Source organism: Cordyceps fumosorosea (assembly GCF_001636725.1).
Source record: "Cordyceps fumosorosea ARSEF 2679 chromosome Unknown scaffold_9, whole genome shotgun sequence".
In the NCBI taxonomy this organism is placed as follows: domain Eukaryota; kingdom Fungi; phylum Ascomycota; class Sordariomycetes; order Hypocreales; family Cordycipitaceae; genus Cordyceps; species Cordyceps fumosorosea.
Window position 1 is genome coordinate 45,743 of NW_017387309.1, and position 26,841 is coordinate 72,583.

The 26,841-nt window shown below is 55.7% G+C and overlaps 8 protein-coding genes across 8 annotated transcripts; 1 reads left to right on the plus strand and 7 right to left on the minus strand.

Moving 5' to 3' along the window:
* Positions 1–1,146: 1,146 nt before the first annotated feature.
* ISF_04185 (hypothetical protein) lies at positions 1,147–2,783 on the plus strand (the record flags this gene model as incomplete). Its single annotated transcript, XM_018847791.1, has 3 exons — positions 1,147–1,484; positions 1,539–2,409; positions 2,556–2,783. The coding sequence occupies 3 exons, from the start codon at positions 1,147–1,149 to the stop codon at positions 2,781–2,783; spliced, it is 1,437 nt and encodes a 478-aa protein (XP_018704747.1).
* Positions 2,784–3,098: 315 nt separating this feature from the next.
* On the minus strand, positions 3,099–4,804 carry ISF_04186 (high affinity methionine permease; the record flags this gene model as incomplete). The annotated part of the gene is made up of 2 exons (XM_018847792.1): positions 3,099–4,609; positions 4,699–4,804. The coding sequence occupies 2 exons, from the start codon at positions 4,802–4,804 to the stop codon at positions 3,099–3,101; spliced, it is 1,617 nt and encodes a 538-aa protein (XP_018704748.1).
* A 1,690-nt stretch (positions 4,805–6,494) lies between these two features.
* ISF_04187 (hypothetical protein) lies at positions 6,495–7,058 on the minus strand (the record flags this gene model as incomplete). The annotated part of the gene is made up of 1 exon (XM_018847793.1): positions 6,495–7,058. One exon carries the CDS (start codon positions 7,056–7,058, stop codon positions 6,495–6,497), a length of 564 nt encoding a protein of 187 aa, XP_018704749.1.
* A 2,875-nt stretch (positions 7,059–9,933) lies between these two features.
* On the minus strand, positions 9,934–11,867 carry ISF_04188 (hypothetical protein; the record flags this gene model as incomplete). Its single annotated transcript, XM_018847794.1, has 3 exons — positions 9,934–10,785; positions 10,841–11,254; positions 11,328–11,867. 3 exons carry the CDS (start codon positions 11,865–11,867, stop codon positions 9,934–9,936), a joined length of 1,806 nt encoding a protein of 601 aa, XP_018704750.1.
* A 630-nt stretch (positions 11,868–12,497) lies between these two features.
* ISF_04189 (cytochrome P450 alkane hydroxylase) lies at positions 12,498–14,362 on the minus strand (the record flags this gene model as incomplete). The annotated part of the gene is made up of 6 exons (XM_018847795.1): positions 12,498–12,634; positions 12,707–12,970; positions 13,030–13,466; positions 13,533–13,601; positions 13,670–14,144; positions 14,209–14,362. The coding sequence occupies 6 exons, from the start codon at positions 14,360–14,362 to the stop codon at positions 12,498–12,500; spliced, it is 1,536 nt and encodes a 511-aa protein (XP_018704751.1).
* Positions 14,363–16,330: 1,968 nt separating this feature from the next.
* On the minus strand, positions 16,331–18,169 carry ISF_04190 (checkpoint protein kinase; the record flags this gene model as incomplete). Its single annotated transcript, XM_018847796.1, has 2 exons — positions 16,331–17,146; positions 17,219–18,169. 2 exons carry the CDS (start codon positions 18,167–18,169, stop codon positions 16,331–16,333), a joined length of 1,767 nt encoding a protein of 588 aa, XP_018704752.1.
* A 615-nt stretch (positions 18,170–18,784) lies between these two features.
* Positions 18,785–21,337, minus strand: ISF_04191 (hypothetical protein; the record flags this gene model as incomplete). Its single annotated transcript, XM_018847797.1, has 1 exon — positions 18,785–21,337. The coding sequence occupies one exon, from the start codon at positions 21,335–21,337 to the stop codon at positions 18,785–18,787; it is 2,553 nt and encodes an 850-aa protein (XP_018704753.1).
* Positions 21,338–24,613: 3,276 nt separating this feature from the next.
* ISF_04192 (Flavoprotein) lies at positions 24,614–26,386 on the minus strand (the record flags this gene model as incomplete). Its single annotated transcript, XM_018847798.1, has 1 exon — positions 24,614–26,386. One exon carries the CDS (start codon positions 26,384–26,386, stop codon positions 24,614–24,616), a length of 1,773 nt encoding a protein of 590 aa, XP_018704754.1.
* Between the last annotated feature and the right edge of the window lie 455 nt (positions 26,387–26,841).

The window sequence follows — 26,841 nt, forward strand, 5'->3', positions numbered from 1 at the left end:
GCCAATTTCCTCCACGGCTTGGCGTCTTGCATCCCGGCCGCCGCAACGTGGCGATCCAGGGTCGTCGTGAGCCTCTCGTAGCCGCCAGTTTCCGTCATTGACGGCTTTTCGCCTCGTTCCTTGCTTGATTGTATTCAAATGCTTATTTCGTCGGCAGCTCACCTTGGCTACCGCGGGTCCTTGCCGTTTTGCGTCGTCGCGACAGGAAGCGCCCACCGCCAACATGCATGTCGCAGCCCGAGATCGACGCTATCGGTGCATATAACCTCTGTTTCTGATTCTCATCCTCCTTGTGGAATTTCTTTTATCTCAGTATGGAATACGGTACTGTTGATGAAACCTTAAATGACTGTATTCAGACTGTTGCCACCGACCAGTGATCTCGGTCGCACCAGATCAATGATACGTACATTCGCGTAGGTATCAATGACCTCAAGGAACGAGATTGCTACCTAGTAGTTATTACGGGGACAAGCATGCTCTTTTCTTTTCCAGTACTACAGAAAGCTTTAATCTGTTGGTCTGTTTTCGCTGCCTGCTGTATTCTACGTCTATCACTGCTTAGCTAAACAAACACCTTTCTCGTTAACCTAGCCTTCCGCCCCAAACTTCGTCCAGGCCGTCCCTGCATACGCACGCTCGCATTAAAGCCGAAAAAATAAAAAACAATGCTAATTCACGTCGCCCTTACATTTCGCCAATCGACACTACAATTACAAGCTGCACCTTAATAAGGAACCCCACCTTACAAAGCGCCGTTTGCACCTCGCAACAGAGTCCACAACGAGAAGCCATAAACAAACCCACATGTTGCCAGTTGCCTACTTTCACGGCTCACCTGCTTTTTAGATACTCAGTAATAGTAACATAAAAATTAGTGAATCTGCCCTTCTCTATTTGAGTTTCTTTACTCTCCCTTTCTCCTTTTCCCTCCCCCTTCCTACTCGCTCTCATTCCTTGGCTCTCCTCTAACACTGTCGTTGCCAACCAAGCACTTGCTGGCAATACAAGAACAACTGAGCTCACTCATCTGTCGTTACCTCCCTCTCTATGCATTTGCACCTGATCTGACTTTGCAACTTCGTCTTCATTCTACTTTCTCTTTTGCAAGCCGCACTTCTTCTGAATCCTTGCTTTACTTAAAACATGGCTGAAAGCGCCGATGGCCCCGACGGCCTCGATGAACTCTATCTACACCGCGATTTCCTTGGAGGGAGTACTGACCTCGTGAGCTCCTCCTGGAGCCAAGCTTCAGGCTACTTTCCCAACTTCAGCGGCGGTGGCAACCTCCCTTTCGGCCTTTACAACCCGTTCCCGGCCACTGAAGCTTCCGCGGACCTTGAACTGGCTGATCCCGAGGCGGGCTATCGCAATGACGTCGACGTCCGGGGGAGTGCCAGCAGCTGGGAAGAGGGCTTCTGGAATACGCCCTCTGGCAGCCAAGTCGGCAACGAGCTTGAAGAATTCTTTGGTCAGCCTCAGACGTAAGCAGGTACTCTCACTCAAGGAACAAACATTCACCAACATACCTATCGTAGGAACCAAGTTGCATCGCTCCAGCAGACTCTAGATACTCGCTTCACTACTCAGATCACGCCTTCACAAGCTCGACAAACGCCACAGAGAGTTTTCAAACAGGAGAACTCACCGACACGGCCGTCCGCACAGCACGACTACAGCTATACCACACATCATAGCATCACCATGCCTCAGTACGGCCCCCCAACACCACTTGGCAGCTTCACCAGCGCTGCGGTTGGGCAGGTCCCTGGTCAGCTGGTCGCTCCGCCATCGCCGACCTCGCCTTTCAGGCGCAAACGGCGATCGTCCTCATCCAACTCATCTGCGTCCATCCCCTCCCCAACGTCCACTCACACCATAGATGACAACAATTCCACCGTCTCCGGTCGTGGAGGCGGCATTTCCAAGCCCAAGAAACGCATGATCAAGCAGCAGCCCAACCGCAGTAAGGCGCCAATGACTGCCCAACAGGAAACCCTCCGTCAGCTCATCGACGCCGAAGGTACTGGTATCTTCCACCAGCACATACCCTCGGCGGAGATCGGCGCCGCCAACCACGCTGAGCTGATGCGCATGTATGCCAAGGAGCCCGCCGTTTGCACCGACCCGTCCACGGACGACACCTTCCCCGTGTGTACCGAGCAAGAGCAGATGTACATCCGCGACATGTACAACGCTGTCTGGGACTGGTCTGACTACGGCGAGATGAGCAAGACACTAGGTGTGGCCAGCATGGCCGCGTGGCGCGAGGCCATGGCACTGCCGGAGGGAGACCTGCACAGAGCGCAACTGCTCCAACAGGTGCCGTCGCGCAAGGAGCAACAGAAGAAGGTCCTAAGCCGGGTACTATCCGACTACATCGTAGAAGAGATTTGCTGGCGTTTGCTTGTAAGTAGAGCTCCTCACTCTACACCAGTAGGATCACGGACGAAGAAAAAGATGCTGACAAGACACACCTGGGGCAGAAATACGCTCGGGCCGCCCAGCAGGGCATCGCCATCGTCGACTACTGGTCCGGCGCGGATGGGGCATAGGAGTCCTACGCGACGTTTCGGGACCGCGTGGCCGCCATCTGCGACAGCCTGCGCGCCTCCAAGCAGCTCGTCAAGTCACTGCTCAGCGCCGGCAATGGCTGGTGCAAGCGCATCGCAAACAATCCGAAGGGCGAGTTCACCCACAAGGTGAACAACATGAAGGTCAACCGCCGCAAGAACGAGCGTCTGCGGGAGGCAACAAGCATGCAGAAGAAGGAGGAGGAATGAATATATGATGGTGGGCGAGAACAAGGGCAAGCAAGTCGGGGTTTTTGTTCTTCCTTTTTTTCACCCTTGTGCGTTATTTTTTTGGGATTTGCGTTTTGGACTTGGCAACGAGGACATCTTCTGGGAAATTTGGATCTGTTTCTTGTTTCCTGACTCTTGGTTTATCAGGTTAGGATGCCCAGGACGGCACAAACACAGTACTTTGGGACCTCGCATGGCTTTTTATTTACGAGAATGGAACCACAATTGGGTCGCTAATATTGTATTATCATAGAATGTGTACAAAAAGAGTAAGAAAACCAACGCTATGCAACTTCAAGTGCGACGATCTGAATCAATTGGTTCAACGTGGCTGCCCAGCGGCTTCTTGGTAAAGCGTGTACGTTCCCAACCATCGATATCATCAATGTACGTCTCCTGCACGAGCTGGTAATGACCAATCTTGGGCAGAAGTTTGGTCCAAATGGCCCAGTACACGCCACCCGCACCAATGACGCCGAAACCGACGACGCAGTGGATCCAGTAGGGCAGGTTCTCGTACACGTTCTGCCCCTCCGACGGCGGCACGAACGGGGCGACGACGAGGTAGATGTTGCTGAGGCAGAAGAAGGCGGCGACGGGCAGGGTGGCCTTGAAGGGCGGGTGCCAGTTGCGCTTCTCCTTGTTGCGGTAGAGGTAGACGAGGCCGGCGCCGACAAAGGCGTTGATGATGGCGAGCGGGTAGGAGATGAGGTTGAGGACGAAGTTGTAGGCGTCGCCGGAGGGCGGGGCGAGCATGGTGATGGTGGTGATGGCCCAGTGCTCGAAGAGGCCGGCGAGCGGGGCGTTGAAGGGCCGGTTGCTGGCCCAGAAGCGGGAGAAGGGAAGGACGCCCTCGCGGCCGAGCTCCTGGACGAGGCGGCCCTGGGAGAAGATGACGCTGAGGACATTGCCAAAGGCGGAGAGGGCGACGAAGACGGAGAGGGCGCGCTCGGCGGACTCGCCGTACATGTTGCGGAAGAGCGAGGCGGCGACGAGGCGCTTGGACTCGAGCATCTCCTCGCGGGAGACGGCGGCGAAGTAGGAGACGTTGGCGAGCATGTAGAGGATGGAGATGGTGCCGATGGCGAGGGGCGCGGCGCGCTTGAGCGTGCGCGTCGGGTCCTTGGTCTCGCTGAGGGCGTAGTTTGCGTTGCTGTAGCCGACGTAGCTCCAGATGACGTTGTAGAGGGCGGTGACGATGCCGTAGGCGCTCGAGTTGGTGCCCTTGAAGGCGTCGCGGAAGCTGTCGTTCTCCCGCACCTTCTTGAGGTTGGCGAGCGGCGCGACGATGATGAGCACGATGACGAGGATCTTGATGATGCCGAGCGTGTTCTGCAGGCGCACGCCCCATTTCAGCGCGCAGCCGTGGACGAGGAAGGCGGCGGTGAGGCAGGCGAGGGCGATGCCGCGCTGGTTCCAGCGGGTGACCTCGACGCGGGCGGCGTGCAGGATGTACTCGCCAAAGATGACCGAGTTGCCGGCGGCCCAGCCGAGCAGGACGACGTAGCCGGCGTAGAGGCAGGTGGTGAGGAAGCGCGGGCGGCGGTAGACGAACTCGAGGTAGTTCTTCTCGCCGCCGTTGCGCGGCATGCCGGTGCCGAACTCCATGTAGACGGCGGTGCCGGCGGCGGCGATGAGCATGCCGACAACCCAGATGAAGAGGGTGAGGCCGACGGAGCCGCAGAGGGCGAGGATGGTGGCGGGCGTGGCGAAGATGCCGGTGCCGATGATGCGGTTGAAGATGAGGAGGGCGGCCGAGGGGACGCCGAGCTGACGCTTGTTGTCGCGGGCGATTTGGTAGCGGGCTGTTGTGGCACGGTCAGTCAAGGTTCTTCCGTTTGGCGTTGTGGTAGCCCTTTGAGACCATTGGACGGAAAGAGGGAAAGGAACTCACAGCTCTCGATGTCGCTAATGTTACCAACGACGCCAATCTCGGTGTCGCTAGCGGCCTTGAGGGGCGTCTGCGCGCCCGAAGGCGTGTCGTCCTTGCGAGAAGCCATGGTCGTTTGCGAGCGGCTGCAGCTGGCAAACACTCACACACCCCACAATGGAGAAGGGAAAAAGATACTTCAACGAGAGGAGAAAAGTATGGGGAATCAGGTATGAAGATGAACCGAGACGGAGGAGGGGAAAGGGGGAATCGGGGAGAATTTAAACGGAAAACGGCTTTGGTAGTGGGAGAGGGAGGCACGACTCGGTGGCTCCGTCTGAGGAATCCATCATGGTATTGCACCATGGGCAGCCGAGACGGATGCTTATAGCCAAGGCCCTCAGCTAGGCAAATGGACCGGGCTGGATCCGCTTGCGTGATTGTGCCATCGCACCCTGAAGTTGTATGACGGGCACACTGCGGCTTCTAGAAGACGGGTGGATGGGGGGGATGGGGCTGGAGAGTTGAGGCCATCTCCAGTCAGCTTTGTATCAATATAGCTACCTAATGCCGTCTTTCTTTTGGGGAGTTTTTTTACCCGGGAATTCTATGTAATCTACACATGGCCGGAAAAAGCAACGATTCATCGCGACAGGCACATCACCTAGTAACATTGATACGGGAGTACAGAAAAATTCAACATCGACTTTTGACGGGCAAGCCTCACAAGCCTCCATTACTAGCATGGACGATGACGCGATCGTGGCTGGACCCATCACGGCCAATCACAGCGCCCGCCTCAGCAAATTTAGCTGGGCGAGCTCCGCCTAGCCGTGGATCCCCTTAAAGCATCACGAATAAGAGTTTCGGGCCCTGCTCTTGTTTCTCCTTCAAGGCGCGCGCGCGCCGCCGCTTTCGTGGCTTGCACGGTTCGGAAATGCCTGTTTAGTGGGCTCTCTGTCTGACGGGGCGTGGAATTCATTCCTGATTGATTGACCTGTCTAGCTGTCTAGGTACCAACGCAAAGCTTTCCGCTCGCGCAGGGGGGGGAACGCACAACGCCCGCCGCCACCGCCGCCGCCGTCCGGCCTCCCGCCTCCGAACCACGTGCAGCCACCACCAGGGCGCCCGTGAAGCGATGAGAACCAAACTTGCCATCGCAAGCTCATCGGGCGTGATCGTCGCCTAGCCCGAGTTCGATGGTGGTATCCCGTTGCTGCCCGCCAGCTGAGGCGACCATCCCCATCCCGCTTCCCAGCCGAGCCGTTTCTAACCTTGTGCAAAGTGTTTGTCCGCGCATCATATTTTTGCAAGACACAAGGGACGGCGCCCGTTGCGTGATTTCGCATGACAGACGCCACCTGCCCAATGCAGAAATCCCTCCTCGCCGCGCGCCCGTTTCCTGTCAGGGCCCAGCAAGTCGCGTCTCAGTGTCACCCATCATCTTGGGAAAAGACGGGGACCGGTGCATGAAATAAATCGACTCTTGGCAGTCGCTCGTCGCACAGGATATCACCACATGATGCGCCGTGTTGGGAATTCCGAATTATATTATGACTACTATTTGCCTTGCCGAGGCAGCGCTCCGTGCGACTAACCGAGTCCCCCATGTAAAATTGCAACTTGTTTTTGTAATGCCAATCCGCGCGCGCCCGTCTAATATGTCCCATGTGCCGTGAAAAGAGTCGTAAGGAGAGTCGTAGACCAGCCAAAAAAAAAATGGCGTGGTCGGTCAGATAACAATAAACCAACGCTGAGCCGTATAATCTTTCTTTTCCATCGTATTTTCTTCTCGTCGCGTCAGCAGGATCGCAGAGTGCCTACGCGGCGGCGCGCATGTTGGTGATGGGCACGGGCTGTGTCAGCTTGTCGCAGGTGACGCTGCGCGACGAGTAGATTTGGCCGGGCTGCCAGTTGGGGTTCTGCCACTTGGTCTCGTTGCAGTGCAGGTCGAGCTTGGCCGCGCCCTCGGCCCAGAAGCGGCTGCCCTCGGGGCACTCCCAGGTCTGGTTGATCGCCAGCGTGGTGGTCGGGCGAGAGTAGGTGAAGGTGCCCTCGCGGGTCTGGCGGCCGGTCGGGTCGGTGCAGTTGTAGATGAAGTTGCCGTAGTAAAAGTCCTCGAGCTGAGTGGAGGCGGCGCTGCACGTGTAGACGTAGGGGAGGGCGGCGTTGCCGAGGGTGAAGTTGACGTAGCCGCCGGCGATCTGGTGCGCGGGCGTGCTGAAGGTCCAGCTGGCGTGGAAGTCAAAGTCCTTGACGTTGAAGGTGGTGACGCGGGTTGAGGTCCTGGTGCAGGACTCGGTGCCGTCGATGGTGGCGGCAGGCGCGGCAAGGGCCGAGGCGGCAAGGAGCGCGGTGGTGGCGACGGTGGTGAGGCCGTACATTGCGAGGACGAGGACGCGTTTGGATGCGGGTATGTGGAGAGGAAGCAGGTGTTTTTGGTAGGGGTACCGGGGTGTTGGAAAACTCGTACTGCAATTAAGGAGAAGAAGGTAGGTAGGTGTCTTGATGCTATTTGTGTGAGGAGAGGGCTTGATCAAAGAAAAGAAGAACAGCAAGGTGCACGGGCGTGGGTGTTTATATAAGTATGTCTCAGTGGCGACCGAGATGCCAAACGGCCGGCAACAATGGAGAGTGGCACGGTGCCACGGTCGTTGGAGGATCCCGTTCGAGACATTGCTCATGCACACTCAGAGAGGGAGAGAGAGAAGAAAAAACATCATGTTCAAAGAAAATCGTACCCTTGTCGAGATTACGCTCGGCCCAAGGTAACATTTGGCCAAGGATATGACGTAGCACGGCTTCGTATTTTGGGGATGCCACTTGGCCAGCCACAAGCTAGCCAACGCCAAAATCGACCATGAAAACGCAGGGTCCTCGTCGGTTTTACTGGTCAAGTTATCGAATGCTGGGCAGCTATGTATGCACATACATACATACATACACATACATACATACATAGACGGTAAGCTGCCAGCCCTGTCAGGCAAAGACAATGAAGAATGCTGAGCCGCCACCACACGGGACATTCGGGAACACGGGCTTCAACACCGCCCACTTGCCGCCGCCGCCCGCCGCTGCCCGCCGCTGCCTTCAGCCCGTTGCCAGCCCAGCCAGCCGCTCCTCTCAGCTCGCTTAGACAAGATCCATCCATCGATGGAATGGTTCCGCCCGAAACAAAAAGACGATGGAAAGAATTAACCATAATTGTTTGTCATACAAAAGTGAAGCAAACTCATTTCCATTCCGCCTGTCTCAGCGCGCGCGCGCACCCAAAACCCACATTCATTCCACCACGACCCTTGTCTTCCAAGAATAGATCGGCGCGATCGGCGGCCCGACAACCTCGTATTAAAATCTTTCCTCTGGGGAGTGAATGATGGCCCCCATCGTCATGCGTCAAAGACAAGTTTCTAAAATTATCCCCGGCAAAAGTTACCGTTCACCGGAGAAGCAGCCTCACGTAACTATAATCAATCCCATGTACATGCATACCAGTCAACTTCTGGTCCAATCCTGCACGTTCCCTTCCCGAGAGCGAGGCAAACCCCACACAGCCAGCCAACGCATAATAATGCCGCTGCTGACATCAAGTCACAGCTGCGCAAACAACGATGAAGAAAAAGTTTCCGATGTCCGTATTCACCGCTCAGCTCGTAAAAGGGCTGCATGCAGTGGCAGCAAGAGCAGCAACATATGCCTCCGTCTTGTCACTCCATCAAAGGTCGAGAAGGGAAAAAAAAGAGGCCAGGGTCTAGACTGGCTCATCATGTGCCCTCTTCTTCGCAAGCCCTTCTGCTTCAAGTCGGTACTGGGCAAACAAACGCAAGCTCATCGTCGATCTCGTCGTTCTTGACTTGTCAAAGCTGTCACTCGCCACCCGTCGTCCCTTGTCACGTTGCACCGAGCATCTGCACGAGGCGAGACACGTTCCCTCGGTAGCACCCTCCTGCTTCATCTTCTTCTTCCCTTCTAGGTTGCTTGACGCAAGGCATCCATCATGCCGGCATGGGCAGTGCATGATGCAGGGCAACTTTCCTGCCGTGCTGCACCAGCACGGCGTTGGGGCTTACACAGCTGCCCCATCATATGCCCGTCTTCCATCTAGAACAAGTCGACTTTAAACTCGGCGACTTCCCAGAAGAGAAAATTGAAATGGTTCGATTTTACCCGCCATCTGCGGGCGCACGCACGGTGCTTCATCAAGCCCGCCCTTGTATCAGTTGGGGTGTCCGCGCCCTAGCCCCTTCAGCTGCTGGTCCCAACCCTTGAGGTTTATGGCTTGCCTCGAGTTGCATTCGTACAGGTCTACTTGTATTAGCAAAATATTGGACAAAGTTAAAACAGCAATGCACATCACAGATGATGGCGGGGCTTGAATCGCATGTTTCTGGTACAGCTACTTCGGCGCTATTTGCTGTGCTCGGATCCTCGCCATGCACCGCGCTCCTTGACAAATATCAACTGCATCAGTAGAGTCACAACGTGCAACTCGTATGGCTAGACTGGAATCGGTACCCAATATTCCAACTTTGCGCCGCACATGGGCGCTGTCTCCCCATTCAATGAGGCGATGAGGCGTTTACGCAAGCATGTTGACATGGTATTGACGTGCAGCATACAGTGGCACCCCCCGTCATCCTCGCTTCACACATTTTTTGGTCTCATTTTTTGGTCTCATCACGCAGCCCTTCGTCTGCCACTGCATCCGAACGAGTACGCGGATACCGTCTCATACCATTTCTTGCTGCGCCAGTCAATATTCAGTCCAGAAACTCACCGACATGACGTCACTGCTGCCGTGACGCTGTGAAGCTGTGCTGGTCATGACAAGGGATACCTACCCTGGATCAAGCCGCAAGTTGTTGACGGTCACATTTACATAGGGCATCATCGCATCAGGGATGCGGACGCGTCTCCAAGATGGCATGCTGTCCAATTGCATCTAGTGCATCCGAGAATACAAAAGTTACAAGGCTGCTGTCGTCACCATCACTCGGTAGGATCACTCCACTCGCTCCGGTCACTTAGATGATAATTTTGTGTATTCATCTTATCAACATACCGCTTTTCATGTATCACTTCAGATCTATCTATCGCTGTCTATGCCGCGTTCATCACAGCAAGTCTGTCGTTATTTTTACATATATTGCAAAGGTGTCGAGGCCCGTCGCCCTCTTAACCACTCAGCTACAACGACCTCAAAAAGACCGCGTAATGGCAGCCCTGGTATCCTCCAAGGTCCATGATATCCCTGCTTCAGGTCGACATGATCGACTGTCCACCGTCTTGGGTCACACGTTGCCGAATCAAAATCTTCATCACCCCGCTTCCGAGACGAATCGCCTCCGTAGGACGCCAGTCCGTCACAGCGGCGGAGCGCACAGCATTTCGCGCTGATGGGGCATTCGCTGTGTCCCTGTTAAATAACACGGATTCATCAGCGCTGTGCGCACTATCCGCGCTACTTCCCGAGTCGTCAGAGCTGTAGGACTCAGATGACGCGCTCTCTGCGTCCCCCTCATCCTCACTGTCCAGGCCGGCTCGCTCCATGCGCACGCCAATGGCGGCGTTTGGCGCAAACAGCAGCGCCTCTCCAGTCCGTAGCGACACTATCTGCTGGAAAATGTCGGATAGTAGCTGATCGGAGGAGGTGGAGTCCGTCCCGCTGCGCAAGGTCGGACTGACGAGCGCAACATGGTTGTTGGCCTTGTCGTCTCGGCTCGAATCGTGGGTTGTGGCGCCGGCGAGCGAGGAGGCGCCGGCGAGATGGCCCTTGAGGGTGGTTAGCCACTCGGGCGAGCTGAAGCGGTGCACAATGGTGGCAGAGCACAAGTCAAGCAGCTTGGGGGAGATGGTGGGTTCCTGCGTGGAGATGAAGACGCGAGTTGCCAGGTGGCGCTGGAGACGGATCGCCGAGAGCAGCCTTTCCGTGAGCGTGTCGCACTCGATGGAGCCCGTCATGTACTTGTGTGCCTCGTCGAGGGCGACGACGCGGCCGACGGCGGATTGTTGCTCAAGGAACAAGCTCAAGCAAATGGTGAAGAGCGAGCATGCAGTCACGTCGGTGATGCAAGGGCATGACAGGTCTACAATGGTCAGTTGTCCGGCCTGCGGTGAATCCGTTAGTCTATTACCCATGATGGCAGACAGGCTCCGAACACACCTTGGGAACCCACGTCCTATCCGCGCTGGGACCGGCGCGCTGGGCGAACCTACCGACCTCGGCATACTTGCCCTGGCCGGAGCGCAGTCGGGTCTGAGTCGCTTCCCCAGGCACCATAAAGCTCTCAAGCGCGTCAAGGCGCTGTTGGAGCGGGCCAAGCTGCGTGCCGATCAGCGCCTCGTCCGTAAGACGGCGCTTAAAGTCGCCGTAATCAAAGCCACCATCTACGCCGTGAGATTGCTGCTCGAGGCGCATTTCACGCAGGATACGCGTCACCGAATGCATGTAGAGCGGCCAGGAATCGCCGGCTACGGACCCCATGGCCATGAGGTCGAGCATGCGTCCGGTGTTGAGTTGTGACTCGTGGATTCGAAAATCACTCACTACGACATTGGGGAGGCAGCTGTATATTCTCTGTTATGTTCCCAGGAGGTCTGATTAGGTACGAGTGATTCTCGTGCGCAGTGGAGCATGGGACGGTTCTCACCTGGATGTTGACACGGTTCGTGGGTGCGCATAAAACTCGCACCTGAACATTGGGATTCGATGACAGATAGGCTGCTTCGGAAGGAGAGCCGCCCGTGTCCGAGTTGAAGGTGTCATAGTGGAACACTATTCCGGTGAGCGGCCGCGGCAGCTTGTTGGCGTCGGACGGCAACAGGCAGTTCTCCAGGAGGCAGCTCAGTGAATGGCTCTTACCCGAGCCCTGGCTTCCGCAGATAAATACGCTAGAGGGAGTAGCGACGTTGTAGAAGAGGCGAGGATCAGACGCGGCATGCTGCCCGGCGTCGACGCCGACCTCTCCACGGCGGCCATATGAGATACCGCCGAGCAGGCCGTACTGCGTGAAGGCGCGGTAGGCAGATGATCCGGAGAGACGGCTTGCTTGGTCCCTGACTGTGGCATTGAAGATGGGCGTGTTGGCGAGATCGAGCTTTGTCTCGCCGTCGTTGCCAGGGAGCAGCCGCATGTGGCGGGCATACTCGTCGGCGGCGGCGTCGCCGTTTGCTTCCAGGAAGTCAGGCATGATGTGTTATCCACGCGTGGTGGTAAAGGATCGGGGGAGTAGAGAGCTTGGTGGTAGCGATTGTAGAAAAAGAGAGAGAAAGAGAAGGCTAAGAGCTAAAGTAATGCCATAGGAATTGGCGTATGCTGAATAGATGATATTTCCGGTCGCAAGGCCTGGGCCAGTGAATGAAGAATGAATGAATGAATGAATGTGAAGCTGATGGATGTCAAAGTTGAGAGAGAGAGCTCCACCCAAGCTTCAGATGGCCGTTTGTTATGCCTGCGCCTGTGGGCTGTGAAAGAAAACACACCCACACACACAAAAGGCAGAACGCAGGACGGGTTCTTTCCTAACGTTTCCTCGTTTCTTTGCAGTGTTCTGTTTGCAGTGTTCTGTTTGAAGTGTTCTGTTTGCAGTGTTCTCTTTGAAGTGTTCTCTTTGCAGTGTTCTGTTTGCAGTGTTCTGTTGACTAAATATTGATTCAATTCGCTTCATCAGCCAGCCGTTTCTTTACCCCTTTTTTGGCCGCCCCCTGTCTTACACGGCATTGGCGATGTTCACAGTCGGTACGTACAATTCAACCTCATTATTAATAGTTAATATAAAGAAACCATAAATTCGTACAATTTTGTTCCTGGGAATATATCCTCAATTCTTCGATTCCGGCTCGAAAAACGCCACGGGCACGCCGCGTCCCGGACAGCCGACAATCTCTGCCTTGTGAAACTGCGCCTTCCAATCGTCGCGATACTCAAGTCTCTCGTATTTCTGCAGTAATTTTACCACTACGTCATAAAGTCAGTAATCGGTGCTTCCTCTTCCGTGACGGTGCTTCGTGCTGGATGAACTTCACTTACAGACGTAGCCAATCTCGGTGACGGCAAAGTTTTGGCCGATGCAGATGCGCGGCCCGCCATTAAAGGGCACGTACTGCCAGGGCCGCGGCGTCCAGTGGTCCCAGCGGTCCGGGCTGTAGACGTCCGGGTCCGCGAACGTCTCGGACACGGGGGGATAGAGGTCGCGGCGGCGCTGCATGGCGTAGGTGCTGTAGATGACGTGGTTGCCCTTAAAGCACGCAATGTCGGGCTTTCCAGGTGCGCCGGTAAGTGTAGAATCTTGCACTAAAAAGTCGACATTAGCCGTCAAATCGTGTAAATCCGGGAACGTGAGAGTAACATACGACAGGAGCGGATGTTGTAAGGTACGGCCGGGTACAGGCGTAGTGTCTCATTAATGGCATGAGTCAAGTAAGTCATGCCCTTGATGTCTTCATAGGTCGGGTTGCGTGTCGGCCCGACCTTTTCCAGAACAGCCTCGCGAAGCTTGGTCCAGACTTCAGGGTAGTTGGCCAGCTCGTAGATGGTCCAGGAAAGCGTCGCGGCGGTGGTGTCGCGGCCGGCGAGGAGGACGGCCATGATCTGGTCGCGGATGACCTTGGGGTCGCGGGAGAAGAGGGCGATGTTGTGGAGGAAGGTGAAGCCCTTGTCCGACTTGGACAGCTTCTCGAGCTCGTCTTGCGTGAGAGACAGGGTCTGCTGGATATACGGGGTCATGAACTTTTCCAGGGTCTTGACTCCGTCACGGTATGCCTTTTGGGGAACAAAGTGGCGGAATGGGCTGTACGGTTGTCAGTAGGAGAGGAATGTGGTGATAAACAGTGGGCAGGCAAGATTGACTACGTACAAGAGAATTGTCAAAATCATTTGGAGTCGCTGAACGACGGTAAAGGCGTTGGAGAATTCGCTATTGGGGCTAATAGTATGTCAGCAAGTAAGGCAGTAAATAGCAGTTTCGGATTTAGAAGCAAAGACTTGACGCACTTGTCGAGGCTACCCACGCCATGGCCGAGCAAGAAGTCGGTGGTGAGGTCCAGCGTCATGCGGTAGAACAGATCGCACATGTCGACCGTCTCGCCGGCCGGCGGCATCTTCTCCAGGAGCTTGTCGGACCAGCGCGCAAAGATGTCCATGTCGCGGACGCGGTCCTTGACGAACATTGGGCGGATGAGGGTGCGGCTGTCGTGCCACTGGGCGCCGTCGGTGGTGAAGATGCTGTCGCCGAGGAAGGGCGCCCAGACCTCGTGGAACTTGGGTCCCTTGCCATAGTCGGCAAACTTGGCGGTCAGGACGGTCTTGATGTGCTCGGGCTCCTGGGTGAAGATGATGCGGCGGCCGAAGAAGAGGATCTCGACGGCGTTGGGCGAGGCGGGGGTGGCGGCGGAGAACATGCGCAGGAAGAATTCGTAGAGGCGGTTCTGGTTCTGGTAGTGGACTGCGGTCAAGGCGGTGCTGAGGGCTGGGCGGCATTAGTATCTTTTGACAGATGAGAATGAATGGAGTAAAGCAAGGGCGGTGCTCACCAGAGAAGGGATTGTCTCCAATCGAAGGAGCCCGGATGCCTGGCGACTTGGCGACCTTGTACGCGATGGTGAGCCAGTTGATGATGAAGAACAATAGCAGGCAAGCGGGGATGGCCAAGGCCACCGTCTTGATATTGACAGCCTCGATGAGCATTTTTGAAAGATGCGAATACTTGGTGATGTGCAAACGGCTGTCATGTATTCATCAAGGTAAAAGAGAGCCTCCTCCCTCCACAGCTCTGGGCGAGAGGGGCCTTTTTAATAGCTACTGTACGTACTGTATGTACGGATACTGGGAGTTAAAACCGGTGGTCCCGGACGAACAAGCTCCAGCTCGGGCCAGTCCAGCAGCTGTTTCAAGCTTAGACACCACCAACTCGAGCTTTATTGCCTATTAAACCGGGGAAACGTGGCGCCCCTCGCCATCGTCTCGAGAGCAAGCCAACCTGAAAATAAAAAAAAGTCAACTCCAGTGAGGCTCAAACGTCTTCTTTGCCCTTGCCCTGCCACGCCTCATTTCCCCCCGGAACCCCTCACGCCCCAATGAGCTTGATGAGCATGATGAACCGCAGTGATAGAGTCAGCCCACCGAATAACTAACTGGTAGTTTAAACCCTAGTAGCCCAAGTTTAGCTGATCCTTCAACAAGCATGTGAAGTAGTAGGCTGGCCCACCAACCCAGTAAAAAAGTCGACAGGTTTCTGGGGCCCCGGACTCGGATGGCGCGGTGGCGGGTGGGCTTGACCACAACCAGTAGAGCCAATGGAAGGTTGGCGGACGGTCAGCCGATCAGACAAGCAATTAATTGGGAACTTGGCCATCAAGCCGTGTCAAAGCTCTGTCTAGTTGCTGGTAGGGAGGGGGATTGAGCTGGTAAGGTTGCTGCCTAGTTGGAAGCTAGCTACAGTACATACATAGCTATCCGTAGGTAGTCAACGATGCAATGTCTCTCCGTGGTGTACCTGCTGTGTCGAGACATGTCTCTCCGGTCTGCTGCAGGATTTTGTCTTGTAATCCTTTGAGGGCTGAGTTGTGGGCGCTGTTGAGACTTCTTCTACACCAACCAGCATATTTGCTGTGCAACTCCATCGGCATGGGCAATCCCGACCGTTTCAACAATAAACAAATGACAGCACTGACATTGGACTTCCCCGACTTCACCATACCCATGATTCCCCTACATGCAGCGGTTGCCCCTCTTTCTGGAGTCTGCAACAAGCCTCTGTGGAGTTGACAGTTGCGCCCACATCTGCAGATGCAGGGATGCTAATAATACTTGGACCATGTGAGTCCCTGAGAGAAATAATGACAGCCATGCCCAGCAAGGACTGCAATAGCGCAGATCAAATGTATAACCCGCCACGTTGCAGTACTACAAGGGTTGAGAAGCACCCGCTCTGACACCTTGCAGAGACACCCGCAGCCTAACTACAGCCTGCATCCCAGTACACAACTGCCGATCCGGGCCATGCGTCCCTCCAAAGCCGTCATCCCATCGTCACATTCATTAACCCACGGATGGCCGGGCCAAACCTGGAATCCGCTTTGCTGCTTGCTTTTGTCCAGGCACGCGCCCATCATCCATCGATACCTAAGCTTTAGTAACAAGCCTTGCGTCGCCTTCCTCGCATTTAATCCCGAGCCATGGGTCTGCAACATCGGCACGTACTCAAGCTCCGCCTCCGGCCCCGGGCGTGCTGCGCAACATGCGCGTCGTCCGACCGGGCCGGCCGGACGACATTCCCCGGAAGCCAGCATCCCATCCTCAAACCATTTCCTTCTCATGATTGACCAACTTTTGCATGTGACAGCGCGCCGCGTGGCCCAAAAACTGTTGAGAAGCGAGCGTCCACGCCGTTCGCCGTATAAGCCAAACCCCCCCCCAATTGAGTACGGCTATACGTATCGAATCAACCTCCGTTTCACAAGACATATGCAGCCGACCTTACTAGTGGTTCCCAGCTTCTCCCCGGTTTTGGCATGTGAAGTCGGCTCAGCATCATGTCGCTGCTGCCCTGTCATCACCAAGAAACCTGAATTCACAGCAGAGGTGAGAGAAAATGCATCATCATTAGTCGTCATCGTATCAATCAATCACCGCGCGTAGCCCAACCTCGCTTCTTCAAGACAGCCCAACCTCGTCCAGCGCCTCCCTCACCCACGTGTCCAGCACCGTCCTCGGCACCGGCCTCGTCGCCATACCCTCCAGCACGTCGCCAATCGCCCTGCCCACCACATTCACCCTATCCCTCCCCATCACGCTACCACCATCGTCGTCACTACGCGCGGCCGCCTCCGTTGCTACCATCCCGTCCGCGCGGCCCGCCAGCAGCCCCGCCGCCGTCGGCCTCCGCCCCGGGTCCCTGTCTAAGCACGCCTCTACCGTCCGCCTCAGCGCCTCCGGCACCGGCACCCCGCCGAGCCCTTGCCCCCCTGCCTCCACCGGCACCCCGCCGTCGTCCGCGATCGCCAGCACCCGCGCCGCCAGGCCTCGCACGTGCGCGAACGGCGACGCCCCGTAGACCATCAGGTGCAGCACGCAGCCCAGGCTCCACACGTCGGCCGGCGTCCCGAAGCGCACCACGCGGTCGCATCTTTGCCGGGTGGGGGAGGCTTGCTGCCGCTGCTCGCGCAGGGCCCGCAGCGTCTCCGGCGCCATGTAGCTGGGCGTGCCCGCCGGGTTCTCCAGGTACAGGTGCGCCGTGTCGTCCGGCAGGCCGTGCGCCACGCCAAAGTCGACGATCTTGAGGACCCCGCCCATCGACACAAAGTTGGCCGGCTTGATGTCCGCGTGCACGATGCCGTGCGCGTGCAGCGCCGCCACGCACCGCAGCGTCTCGCGCCAGTAGTGCCCGACAAAGACGGGGTCGAGCCGCGGCTCGCGCTCGAGGTGGTCCCTGATGACGTGTTCCAGGTCAATCTGGCCTAATTCCATGATCTGTTTTAAATTTCTGTTAGATCATAGTCATCATCATCACACGAGTCGGGACACGGAGGCGGACGGACGTACTATGTGAACGGCATTCTTGGCCTCGTCCACGCACCAGTCGTGAAGAGCGGCCACCCTGTCCGTCGATCGCAGACTCTGAAGCAGCGCCACCTCGTTCTGGATCTGGCGCTTCGCGACGTCGTCCAGCGCGGCCAGCGGGATTGCCTTGAACGCCCACGTCCGCGTATCCGGCGCCATGACCTCGTAGACGCGCCCGCTGCCGCCCCGGCCCAGCTTGCGCAGGATCCGGTACGAGACGCCGCGGATAATAATCCGTCGGTGTCTGGTGGTGGTTGCCGGGACCGGCTGCTTCTCGGGTGTCGTCACCACGGCCGCCACCGTGCCGGGCCGCTGCGACTGAGGGGGTGTTGATGAGGTTTTGGGCGACCCCCCAGCCCGCCTTGAGCGCGAGATGACAACTCTGCGCATTGGTCGCTCCGGTATAGATGTATTCAAGGAGCCCAGTTCTCCTGCGGGTCTCTGTTGGCCACCGCCGCATTCAAGCGACCTCATGCCATTGTTGTGCTCACCGTCGTTGTGAGCGCGCGGAATTGCCTCCACCTCGAGCTCAAGGCGCGGCCTCTCATTCTCACCGCGATTCTCTTCATCCTGCTCCCTCTGGTCCAAATAATCCTGCACGTCGAGGCTGACTCGTCCCCGCGGCCTCCTCGGCGGCCTCGCCATCGCCGCAAACCCGGGCCCCAACGCGACCGAGTCGCCTCCAACGAGCGGTGTGCTACCGGTCGCGGCCGCCGGGCCCTCTTGCGGAAGCTTTCCGCGCCGACGCCCAAACTCCCGCCTCCGCCGGTCGACGGAGCGTCCGTCCTCCTGCGTCGCCGTGGCCGTGGGGTCGAGGTCCGCCAGGAGCGCCTCGGTCACCGCGTGGAGCCGGAACGCGGGCATCGACGGGTCGCCATCGTCGTCGGAGCTGTCGCGCGCCCAGTCCTCCTCCATGGGCGCCGCCTTGGTCATCTTTCCGTGAGCGACTTTTTTAGGGTGGCTGAGCTTGGCGTCACGTCAGGTCTATGTCTTTTGCCATAATTTCTTACTCTTTTCTCGGGTTTGATGCGCAGAGTTGAGACGTGATCTCCGCGCGCCGCTGCCGGGTTTGCGAGCCTAGTAGCCCCACCAGCTCTGTGCGACGAGTCTCAGCCAACTGGTATTATTACTACCCGAGCTTCAATTGGTCCCAGTTCAGGAAAAGGCCTGGGCGCGGAAGTAGATTAATTAGTAAATTAAGAAATAATAATATTAGATGGATATCAATAGTAAAATGGAATCATAATAAAATAACTGGCGCTTATCAGAGCGGGTATATTGGGGCTGAAGGAGCAGGGCTTCCAGACCCCTCCCTTCAAACTGTCGTGAGTTTCGCTTTTTGAGCAAGTAAAATAAAAAAAATAAAAACATGATCGATATGGCGAATTTGCAGGGTCATCATCCTAGATGATCATAAAGACAAAAGGTATGGGTACAGAGGTCCAGAAAAGAGTCCCGGTGAGATCTATGTTCGAAGCCATCGTGAATGTCGTATCGTCGTGGAATATGTACCGGTATCGTAAACAATAAATATCAATACTGATTTGCTTAGTCGTCGTCTCCCCACCACCCGGGCTGGGTCATCATTGAGGTTGAGCCAACAGCACTCAGTCGCGCCATGCTGCTCAGTGTTGTTCTTATTTGAGGTACTGCCGGGAAGGCGTCGGGGGAGATGGGGCTATCCGGGCGCGGAATGTCCTTGCCTTCATACTCCAACTCGCTATCCTCGGGCACAGGTGCCATTGCACCCGGCAAACGATGGGCACGATCCATGCCTTTAGCATCTGAATCGAGCGATAAAAGTGATTGTGTTAGCATCGTGTCGCCTCCAGACGAGCCCAATTTTGCTGAGGATTCAAAATTTTCCGTCTGCAAAGATGGCATAGCAAGGTATCCAAACTCTGCAAGGTCTGAAATGTCCAGGGTTGATTCAGCCTCGTCTAGGTCCATCATCGTCTCCTGCCGCTCTGGCTCTTGGCGTTGGAAGCCGGGAGCTTTCAGGATACCACGAGAGGGAACCCTTGTGATCGAAGGTCTCAGAGAAGATTGATGTCGCCGATGTGTGTCTTCAGTCTCTCCCATGCTTGACTGTGAAAGTTTATCGGATGTCGCCGTGGACGCACGGCTACTCATGCTGGCAGATGTGTCAAGGGCATCCTCAAAGCATGACCGTCTGCGAGCAGAGGGCGGAACAGGGAACCCGAAATGAAGCATGGCTTCGCCCGCGATGGTTCCCATTCCCGAAAAAAGCTCATCGTCTTCTTCATTCTCCTCTTCTATGCTTTCCTTTGCGAATGTGTTTCTCTTCGACCCTTGTGCGATCTCAGCAGACTGCTCTTTGCCGTACTGTTTCTTGTTTCTCAGGGAGGAGAACAGAATTTGCTCCTCTAGAGTGAAAGCCATGTAGCGATTCTGACTTCCAGAACCATCAATTGAGGATCGGGCAGAGCGGATGAAGAAGTCCACAGAGGTGGGACTAAGTGGTGGCGTGAGTTCTTCCGGTGGTGTCTGGGCCAAATTGAGGGCTCTTCTAGCGGCAGGGGACAGGCTAGTCATGAATGATACTCCGTCTGGGCTATTCTCCTCGCCATTATCCACTCGAGAAGGTCGTCGGCCAGCCAACATGGTCACGGCACGTGCTTCTTGGATATAATTGGAGCCCGGAGGCAGAGCCGAAGCGCTGGAGACTTCAGATGTTAATGAAGTGCGTCTCGAAGCCGTGCCGGTACAAGGTGTGCTTGATCGTGAATCAACTTTCGGCGGGGTCGCAGTATCGGTGCTGAGTCTACTGCTCTGGGGTAGGGTGATGTATGTGTCGACAGGTGCAAAGCTGGTTTTCTTTGAGTTACGCATTGGCTTATAGTTTGAGGCTTGCGATGAGGCTCTGGATGATTGTGCGCGGGACACAGTGGCAGCTGGTGAGTAGTGGCTCGGGGTGGTCGTCTGAGACCGTGGCAACGTAGGCTCTTCATCTTCTTCTGAGTCGGATAGCATCAGCATACTTGTCTCTTGCAGATCAGAACGGTCGAGGGTCTTTGATCGCTTGGTGCTTGAGGTCATTTTGCTGGTTGTACTGGTGGTTCTGTGGTGAGATGCTGCAGGCTTTAGACCCGTCATGAATGCTGTTTGGGGAGTTGGTGGTAGAATGTCCTGGAGCCATGGTGAGTCATACGCTGTCCAGGGCTCTTCATCATTCTCTGTGTCGACTTCCTCATCGTCCTCCATATTTAACCCCATCGCTTGCTGCTCGCCCTCCAGGGACTCTGCCTCTTGCATCAGTTGGCGTAAAGTCATCTGCTCGTAGTGATCATATAGAGATGGTGCTTCCTTCATTGGGCTTCCAGGAGGTCTGTCGCCTGCTATTCTTGGAACATGCCGTTCAAGGGCTGGTGAAGCCAGGCTACCCTTTGTGATTCGTTTTTGAATCTTTCGCGGCTTGCTGGTTGGCGGTGCCAGAGGTGTAGGAGACAAGGTAGCGGTGCTTTCGAAAGCGGTAGAAACAGTGCCATCTGTGCGTAGCGGAGCATGTGAGGCCTTGCGCGATAGACGAGAGACGGCACGCAGATTAGAAAAGTCAAGCATCGGTGGCTTCCTTTTCGATTTCGTGGCGAGGTTGCTTTCCAGGTCGAGCATCTTGTGGACCTTGGACGGCACTCCTTGGATCATGGAGGGAGACGAGGTCTGCTGAGAAACTGACAATAGCTGTTTAGATCTGTCGTACGAAGATCTGATGGTGGACGAGGACTGCGTCTTTCTTAGACTGTGGGCTGTATCTCTCATTCCATGGCCATTTGCATTGTCGAAGCCGCTCGATTCGGGAACAGCTGGCCGGATCCCTGAGTCGTGGATCCATTCGTCGCCTTCTGAGGATGCGATGGCTACATGATGATCGGAGTCGTCATTGTCTGAGCTGGCATAGCTAGATGCAGTGCTGTTACCGGTGCCACCGCTGAATGCCGAAAAGGCGTCATCCCAGGGTTTGGGAGAATCAATGTTGATCGGGGTCGAGCCAAGGATCTTGTGAGCTTTGCTCATGTGCTCCGTGAGAACCAGTGGAGGCGGTGACTTCTTGCGGCCCTTTACAAAAGGAAACCGAGCCATCTTGTCGACGGTGAGAGCAACTTTGGAGCCAAGGTAGCCACGGCCGGCAAAAGTTGGTCTGCGCCGACAGGCTGGTAAGCACCGCGCGTATCGAACGCAGGTTTCAGAACATAAGCGGTAGGTTTTGCGGTTGAGATTTACGTCGTTGTTGACGAGTCGCGAGCGTGAATGAGTAGTCGGTCTGGGGGAGGGGAGGGGTCAAGGCTGAATGCTGCAAGCCGTCTGGGTGAGTGGCGCACATGCAGGTTCGTAGTCGCACGCCAACGTTTGTCTAAAGTTGGCGCTATGGTGAGCCGATGATGTCTGCAGCGGCGGCACGGACTGCAAAGGCGCACACGGACAGCGGGACCCAGCCAGTTATGAGGGCGAGCGGGAATGGCAAGAAAAGGACAAAGGAGTGACAGGGCAGATGTAAGCGAAATTCAAAAAGGGTAGTTAGCAGCAAGGTCGACAACAAGAAAGAATAATCCCCACAGGCAATTTAGGACTCAGAGTTGTATATGCGGCCAGCCGATCAAGCGGGTCTGCCATGCCAGACTGGGAGCAAATAATAGTCGGGAGTCAGCGGAACGTTGGGGTCCGTCTTTGGGGTCCTTTGGGTGCCTGGTGACGTGCGTGGGCTATCGCATTTGTGCGCCGAGGCGCCTGTCTTTGAATGTGTGAACAGCAACAAGTCGTGGAGGTCCAGCCACAGCGACTGTGCGCGCGGAGCATGGACAGCCGAAAAAGGAAGAACAGATGAAGGCAGCTAGTTAGCAAGCCATCATCAGCCCAGTGCAGGTCCAGGTCCTTTTGCTCGTCCCTTTTTGGCGGCCGTGGCCCTAGTCGAGCACTCGAGGACACTATCCAATCGTCCGGAGTTTTGCGAATTTGGCATGTGGGCCACGGATCTGCGAGCGCGCGCGGACTGGCCGTTCCAAAGAGCGCGCGACGCATGAATCGCCATGCGCGCCCAAACCAATCGAGGCAAGTGCTGGCCTTTCCAGCATGGATATCCTCTTCGATCTTGTTTCCCTGACGGGAAAACAATGCCGTCTAGAGAAATGAGGCACACGAGAAGCACCCACTCAAACAAACCAAACCGCCCACCCGCAGCGCAGCGCACACGCACACGCCATTCTCTTCCCGCGTCGAACAATTGTGGCCGGCGTCTGGCACCACAGGATGGGATGAAAACCGGGTCGAGCCGTTTCTTGGGGTTCAAGGTAGTCTAGGGGCCGCCGAAGAGAAGTAGGGAGAGGGAAGAGAAGCAGCAAATGACGGCGTTCGGGAGTGGGCTAGCGAGCTTTCTTCGTGGGCGGCGGTGGCCTTAGCTTGTTCTTGGCTCCGGATTGGCCCCATCGCCAAAAAGAATCAGGGACAAAGGATATTTCGTCGGGTCTTTTTTGGAGCGAGCCAGGGGCATCCTGGAAAGTTGCATGTCGGCAAAAGTCTGAATCTGGCGCGTGCAGCAGAAAGTAGTGAAAAGGGGGGGCCAGATTGAGGCCATCACGACAACAGAGAAGGAAAAAGTGTCATGTAAGGGAGGGAAAAGGGGGTCGGCATTCGCGTTTGTCAAGGCTCGACGAGGCTTTTGGTTTGGCGGCCCGTCAACCCCGTCAACCGTCAAACGCGACCTTGCAAGGTGTCAGGTGTCAAACAGGGCTGTGAGACTTGGGGGCCTCATGCAACCTGGGGGTGCGGAAATGTCCAAGACAGGGGTTTTCTTCAAGATCAACAAAAAGCAAAGTGTCATCTACCGGCAGCACTGCCTCCTCCGACGAGCGATTCTACACGTTACGCATTCAGACACCCTTCGGCCGGTCATGCAACAGCGCCAGGAATGGCTTCTGTCTGCTTCACCAAGAAGGTCGGTAGAATGGTGGGAAGCCAATACCATCAACTCTAACGAACCTACTCCGTCTGCGTGCACAAATTTCTATGTACAGCTTTGCCACGCCATCATCCCTTCATCGCTCAAGTCAATCGCTCCACCAGCCGTTGTCTTATTCCCTAGTGACCCTGCCATCGGCACTCGACAGATGTCGCAAGGGCCTCGGCATCCGGGAGCAGGCCAGGGACGTCTGCCGTGAACAAAGGCAATTGGCATGTTTACCACCCTGTGTCTCATAAGGCCCCTCACGTCGTCGTTTGCGCAACTGCCATACGAACAGACGGCCCCTTGGTTCTGATCAGCCGTGCCAGACTCCTTCCCATGCTCCGGGCAGCATCTGCCGCGCGCAGCCAGATGCACAACGTCCTTGTTCAATCGAAGCAAAATGCATAAAGATCCTGGTCGGTATTTGAACCTACAATCCCTGCCATGAATACCGCTGTTATACCAAGAAATGCCAGCATAAACGATGAAATGAACGGTTGTGGAGGCCGCCCTCGCTACCAATATTGACAAAGATTGCCTGTCAAACCACGTTTCAAGGATCGCGACGCCCCAGAAGAAACAAAAATTGAACTTGTAAAAGATTCTGCAACTAACTTTGCGCGAAGACTAATTCGTACCAAGTAGACCTTTCCTAGCATCCCTGTCCAGCCAAGATGGTTCTTCTTGCGCGTCTTCGTGCGTATTCGTGCGTATTCGTGCGTAGCATAATTCGTACCCAAGAGACAAGAGACAACAAGTTGCACCAGGGGCACAAAACAAGGTTCGTTCGCTTATTACTATTAGTATTGCCGAACAGCACAAGACAACGAATATTCATCCTAGATTGACTCGGTTTTTCTCTTTTGCTGGGCTCCGCCCCTTTTTTCGCCAACCAGCCATCGGGCAATCGAGAAGCCTTGTCATCTTGTCCGCCGCGCCCGTGCGAATTACCAGTAAAGCCATCTTTGCCCCCGGTGAGATCCCTGATATAAAATGCCCCTGCCTTGTGGAGCTGGCCGGCGCGGCATTTGGAGCGAAAGTCAAATAGGAAGGCATCTAGAACTCTGTGCCTATTTCTTGGCAACCCTTAAGTTTCCCAGGGTCCCGTCCCCGCCGAAACACACCGTCGAGTCAGCTCACCAGCATGAATCCTCGAGGCTCCGTATTTCATTATATCTGCATCTGAGCTTGTACGAGTTTGTCTCTATTCCGTGCATGGCGGAGTGGGATACGGCGCCCTCCACCTATACCTCGTGGGAATTAAAACTGCCCAGACTCGACAGCCAGGGGTTGATAGGCGAAGAGAGCGCCTGGTCATGTGGACTATGGCTTGTGTAATATAAGCCACGCATGGAGGCCCAGACCTTGTCAGTTCCGCCGTTCCGTGATCTGACCCTTGATATGATTCCAATCAGAGATCAAAGCCGCGCAATATCTCTCGATCGTTCATTTGCCGTGGCGGCAGGTCGTATGCCGTGTTTGGCCCACCATGCTCTGACTTTCCTCTGCTCTCTCGAGTTTCGATGCAGGCTCGCCTGAATGTCACACACGCGAAATTCAATTGGCCGGCCGCAACCGTTCATCCCCGGCAGCAGAGCGTTGGAAAACGAGTATAGCCAATCAAGGACCGCCTCGTGGCAGTATGACGTTGCCGAGATGACGTCCACATCATCCACGTAGATCTTCCCATCCCCCTTGGCCATGCGCCAGACCTCGAGCACCCCAACGTGTCCATTTTGGCAGGCCGTGCTGACCACGTCGTTCTCGTAGGCAACGGCTATCTTGGACGAATGCCACCATCGCAGCACGTCTGCCCGCCCAAGCTGCGCGGCCCATAGAAGAGCCCGGCCAGGCCGTAATACCACGTCGTCGTCCTGCAAGGCCGCATCTTGCCACCACTCGAGAACGGCAATGTGTCCGTTGGCGCTGGCCTGCTCCAGCGAGGTTTCGGTGTACCGCAGGGGCATCCCAGACTGTCGCCACCACCAGTCCAGTATTTCCACATGACCATATCTCGAGGCTCCATCGACAGCTTCGGCATCATACACATGTCTGTCGGCAAACCACTGGCTGTGTTTCCAATACTGGAGCAGCTTGGTACTCGGGAAGAACGATGAGACTTTCGTGGGGATGGTAGTTCCCTCGAGGGCTACGAACAGCTCGGGTCTATTGGACTCAATATACTCGAGCACTGCTACGTGCCTGAATCGAAAGAGCATTTTGATAAATAGGGCTGATAGGTGACTGTATTCGCTTGGCGCTTGGGACAGCTTCTTGCATATTTCTGAGCTGGTACCAGTCAAAGCAGTCTTTTCGAGCTCGTGGTCGTAGACTCTAAGATGAACTAGCTCATCCTTGGGAGAAAGTGTCCAGATCGGCGGTATCGGCAGTGAGGTGTAAATGCCGAGCGCCTCCGCCAACTCCCAATCGTTGGCATGTTCCAGGATCAGGCTCCAAATTTCGGGTGGCAGCTGCGGACACTGCGCTCCTTCTTTGAAGCGCATCGATATGCTTGGCGTTATGATGCTGATATCACGGCCGAGACCCATCAGAGTTGCACGGCTTTGTATGATATGGAGCACCTGGTGGAAGGAGTTCCAGCTTGGCACTCGTCTTGTATTAGAGCCCTTTTCGTAGTGCCATAGTATAGGTTCCATGATCTGCACCAATTTGCCAGACTGGCGAAGTTTGTTGAGATGCTGCTTGGTGGTGGTACTGGACCACATGGGCTTGCTCATGCCTGGCACCAGAACGATGCTCTTTTGAGAGTTCCAACTTCTCAATACATCGCCGATCAGAGTATCCGAAATGCCTGCGAGCATCTTGGCAATGCCATCAGCATCCAGTGGCAAGCAGACGAGAACATGAGCCCACTCGACGAGGTCGAATGCCTGATGTCGAAAGAATTCGACGTCGTCCTGTCGGTCCGGCCGGCCAACAGCGAAGCTCATATTTTGCATAGCCATGATGGTCTGGGTCATTCTGGGCACAACATCGTCGACAATGGCGCGCATTTCGATATCGGGGTTCTTGGACAAGCGGACAATGAGGGCATGCGCCCACGAGGTGTCGCGTGGGCCGGTGGCGACGATGAGCAGGCGTAGCTTGGGGGGCACGGCCAGCTCGTCGAACAGAACGCAGCGGGAATGAAGGGGCGGTTCCTGTATCGGCCAAGCTGGTTCTGCTTCCATGATGCTCATTATGCTTGCCGAGTAGCAGAGCGAATGAGTAAATGAGGGTTTAGTTTAGCGACCCGCTCGTGGCGGTGATGGCGAGAGGGCTTGACCAGATATTGGCGATGGGCATCTGAGACATGCAGATATAGCCCTCACATTTCGATGACAAGCCGAATCTATAGTCGAGGACAAGTCCTGCGTTTTTTGCGTGTGCCGGCGACGACGACATGGGGAGATGTGTCTGGGGCAATATCGGATTGGATTGGAGTGTGTCGCTCGACCTGCCTTACCCTCATATCAAACTTTGTGCGACATGGGCGCGGAGGCTTGGGGCTTGTGTTTACGAGGCAGCCACCTCTGCAGTAGCGCCATCTGCAATGACACAGCTTGGCCTGAGAAGGTCATACTCGAGATGTTATACTTTGGTCCATCCGGCCATATTGAGCATAATAAGTTAAACAAGTACTTAC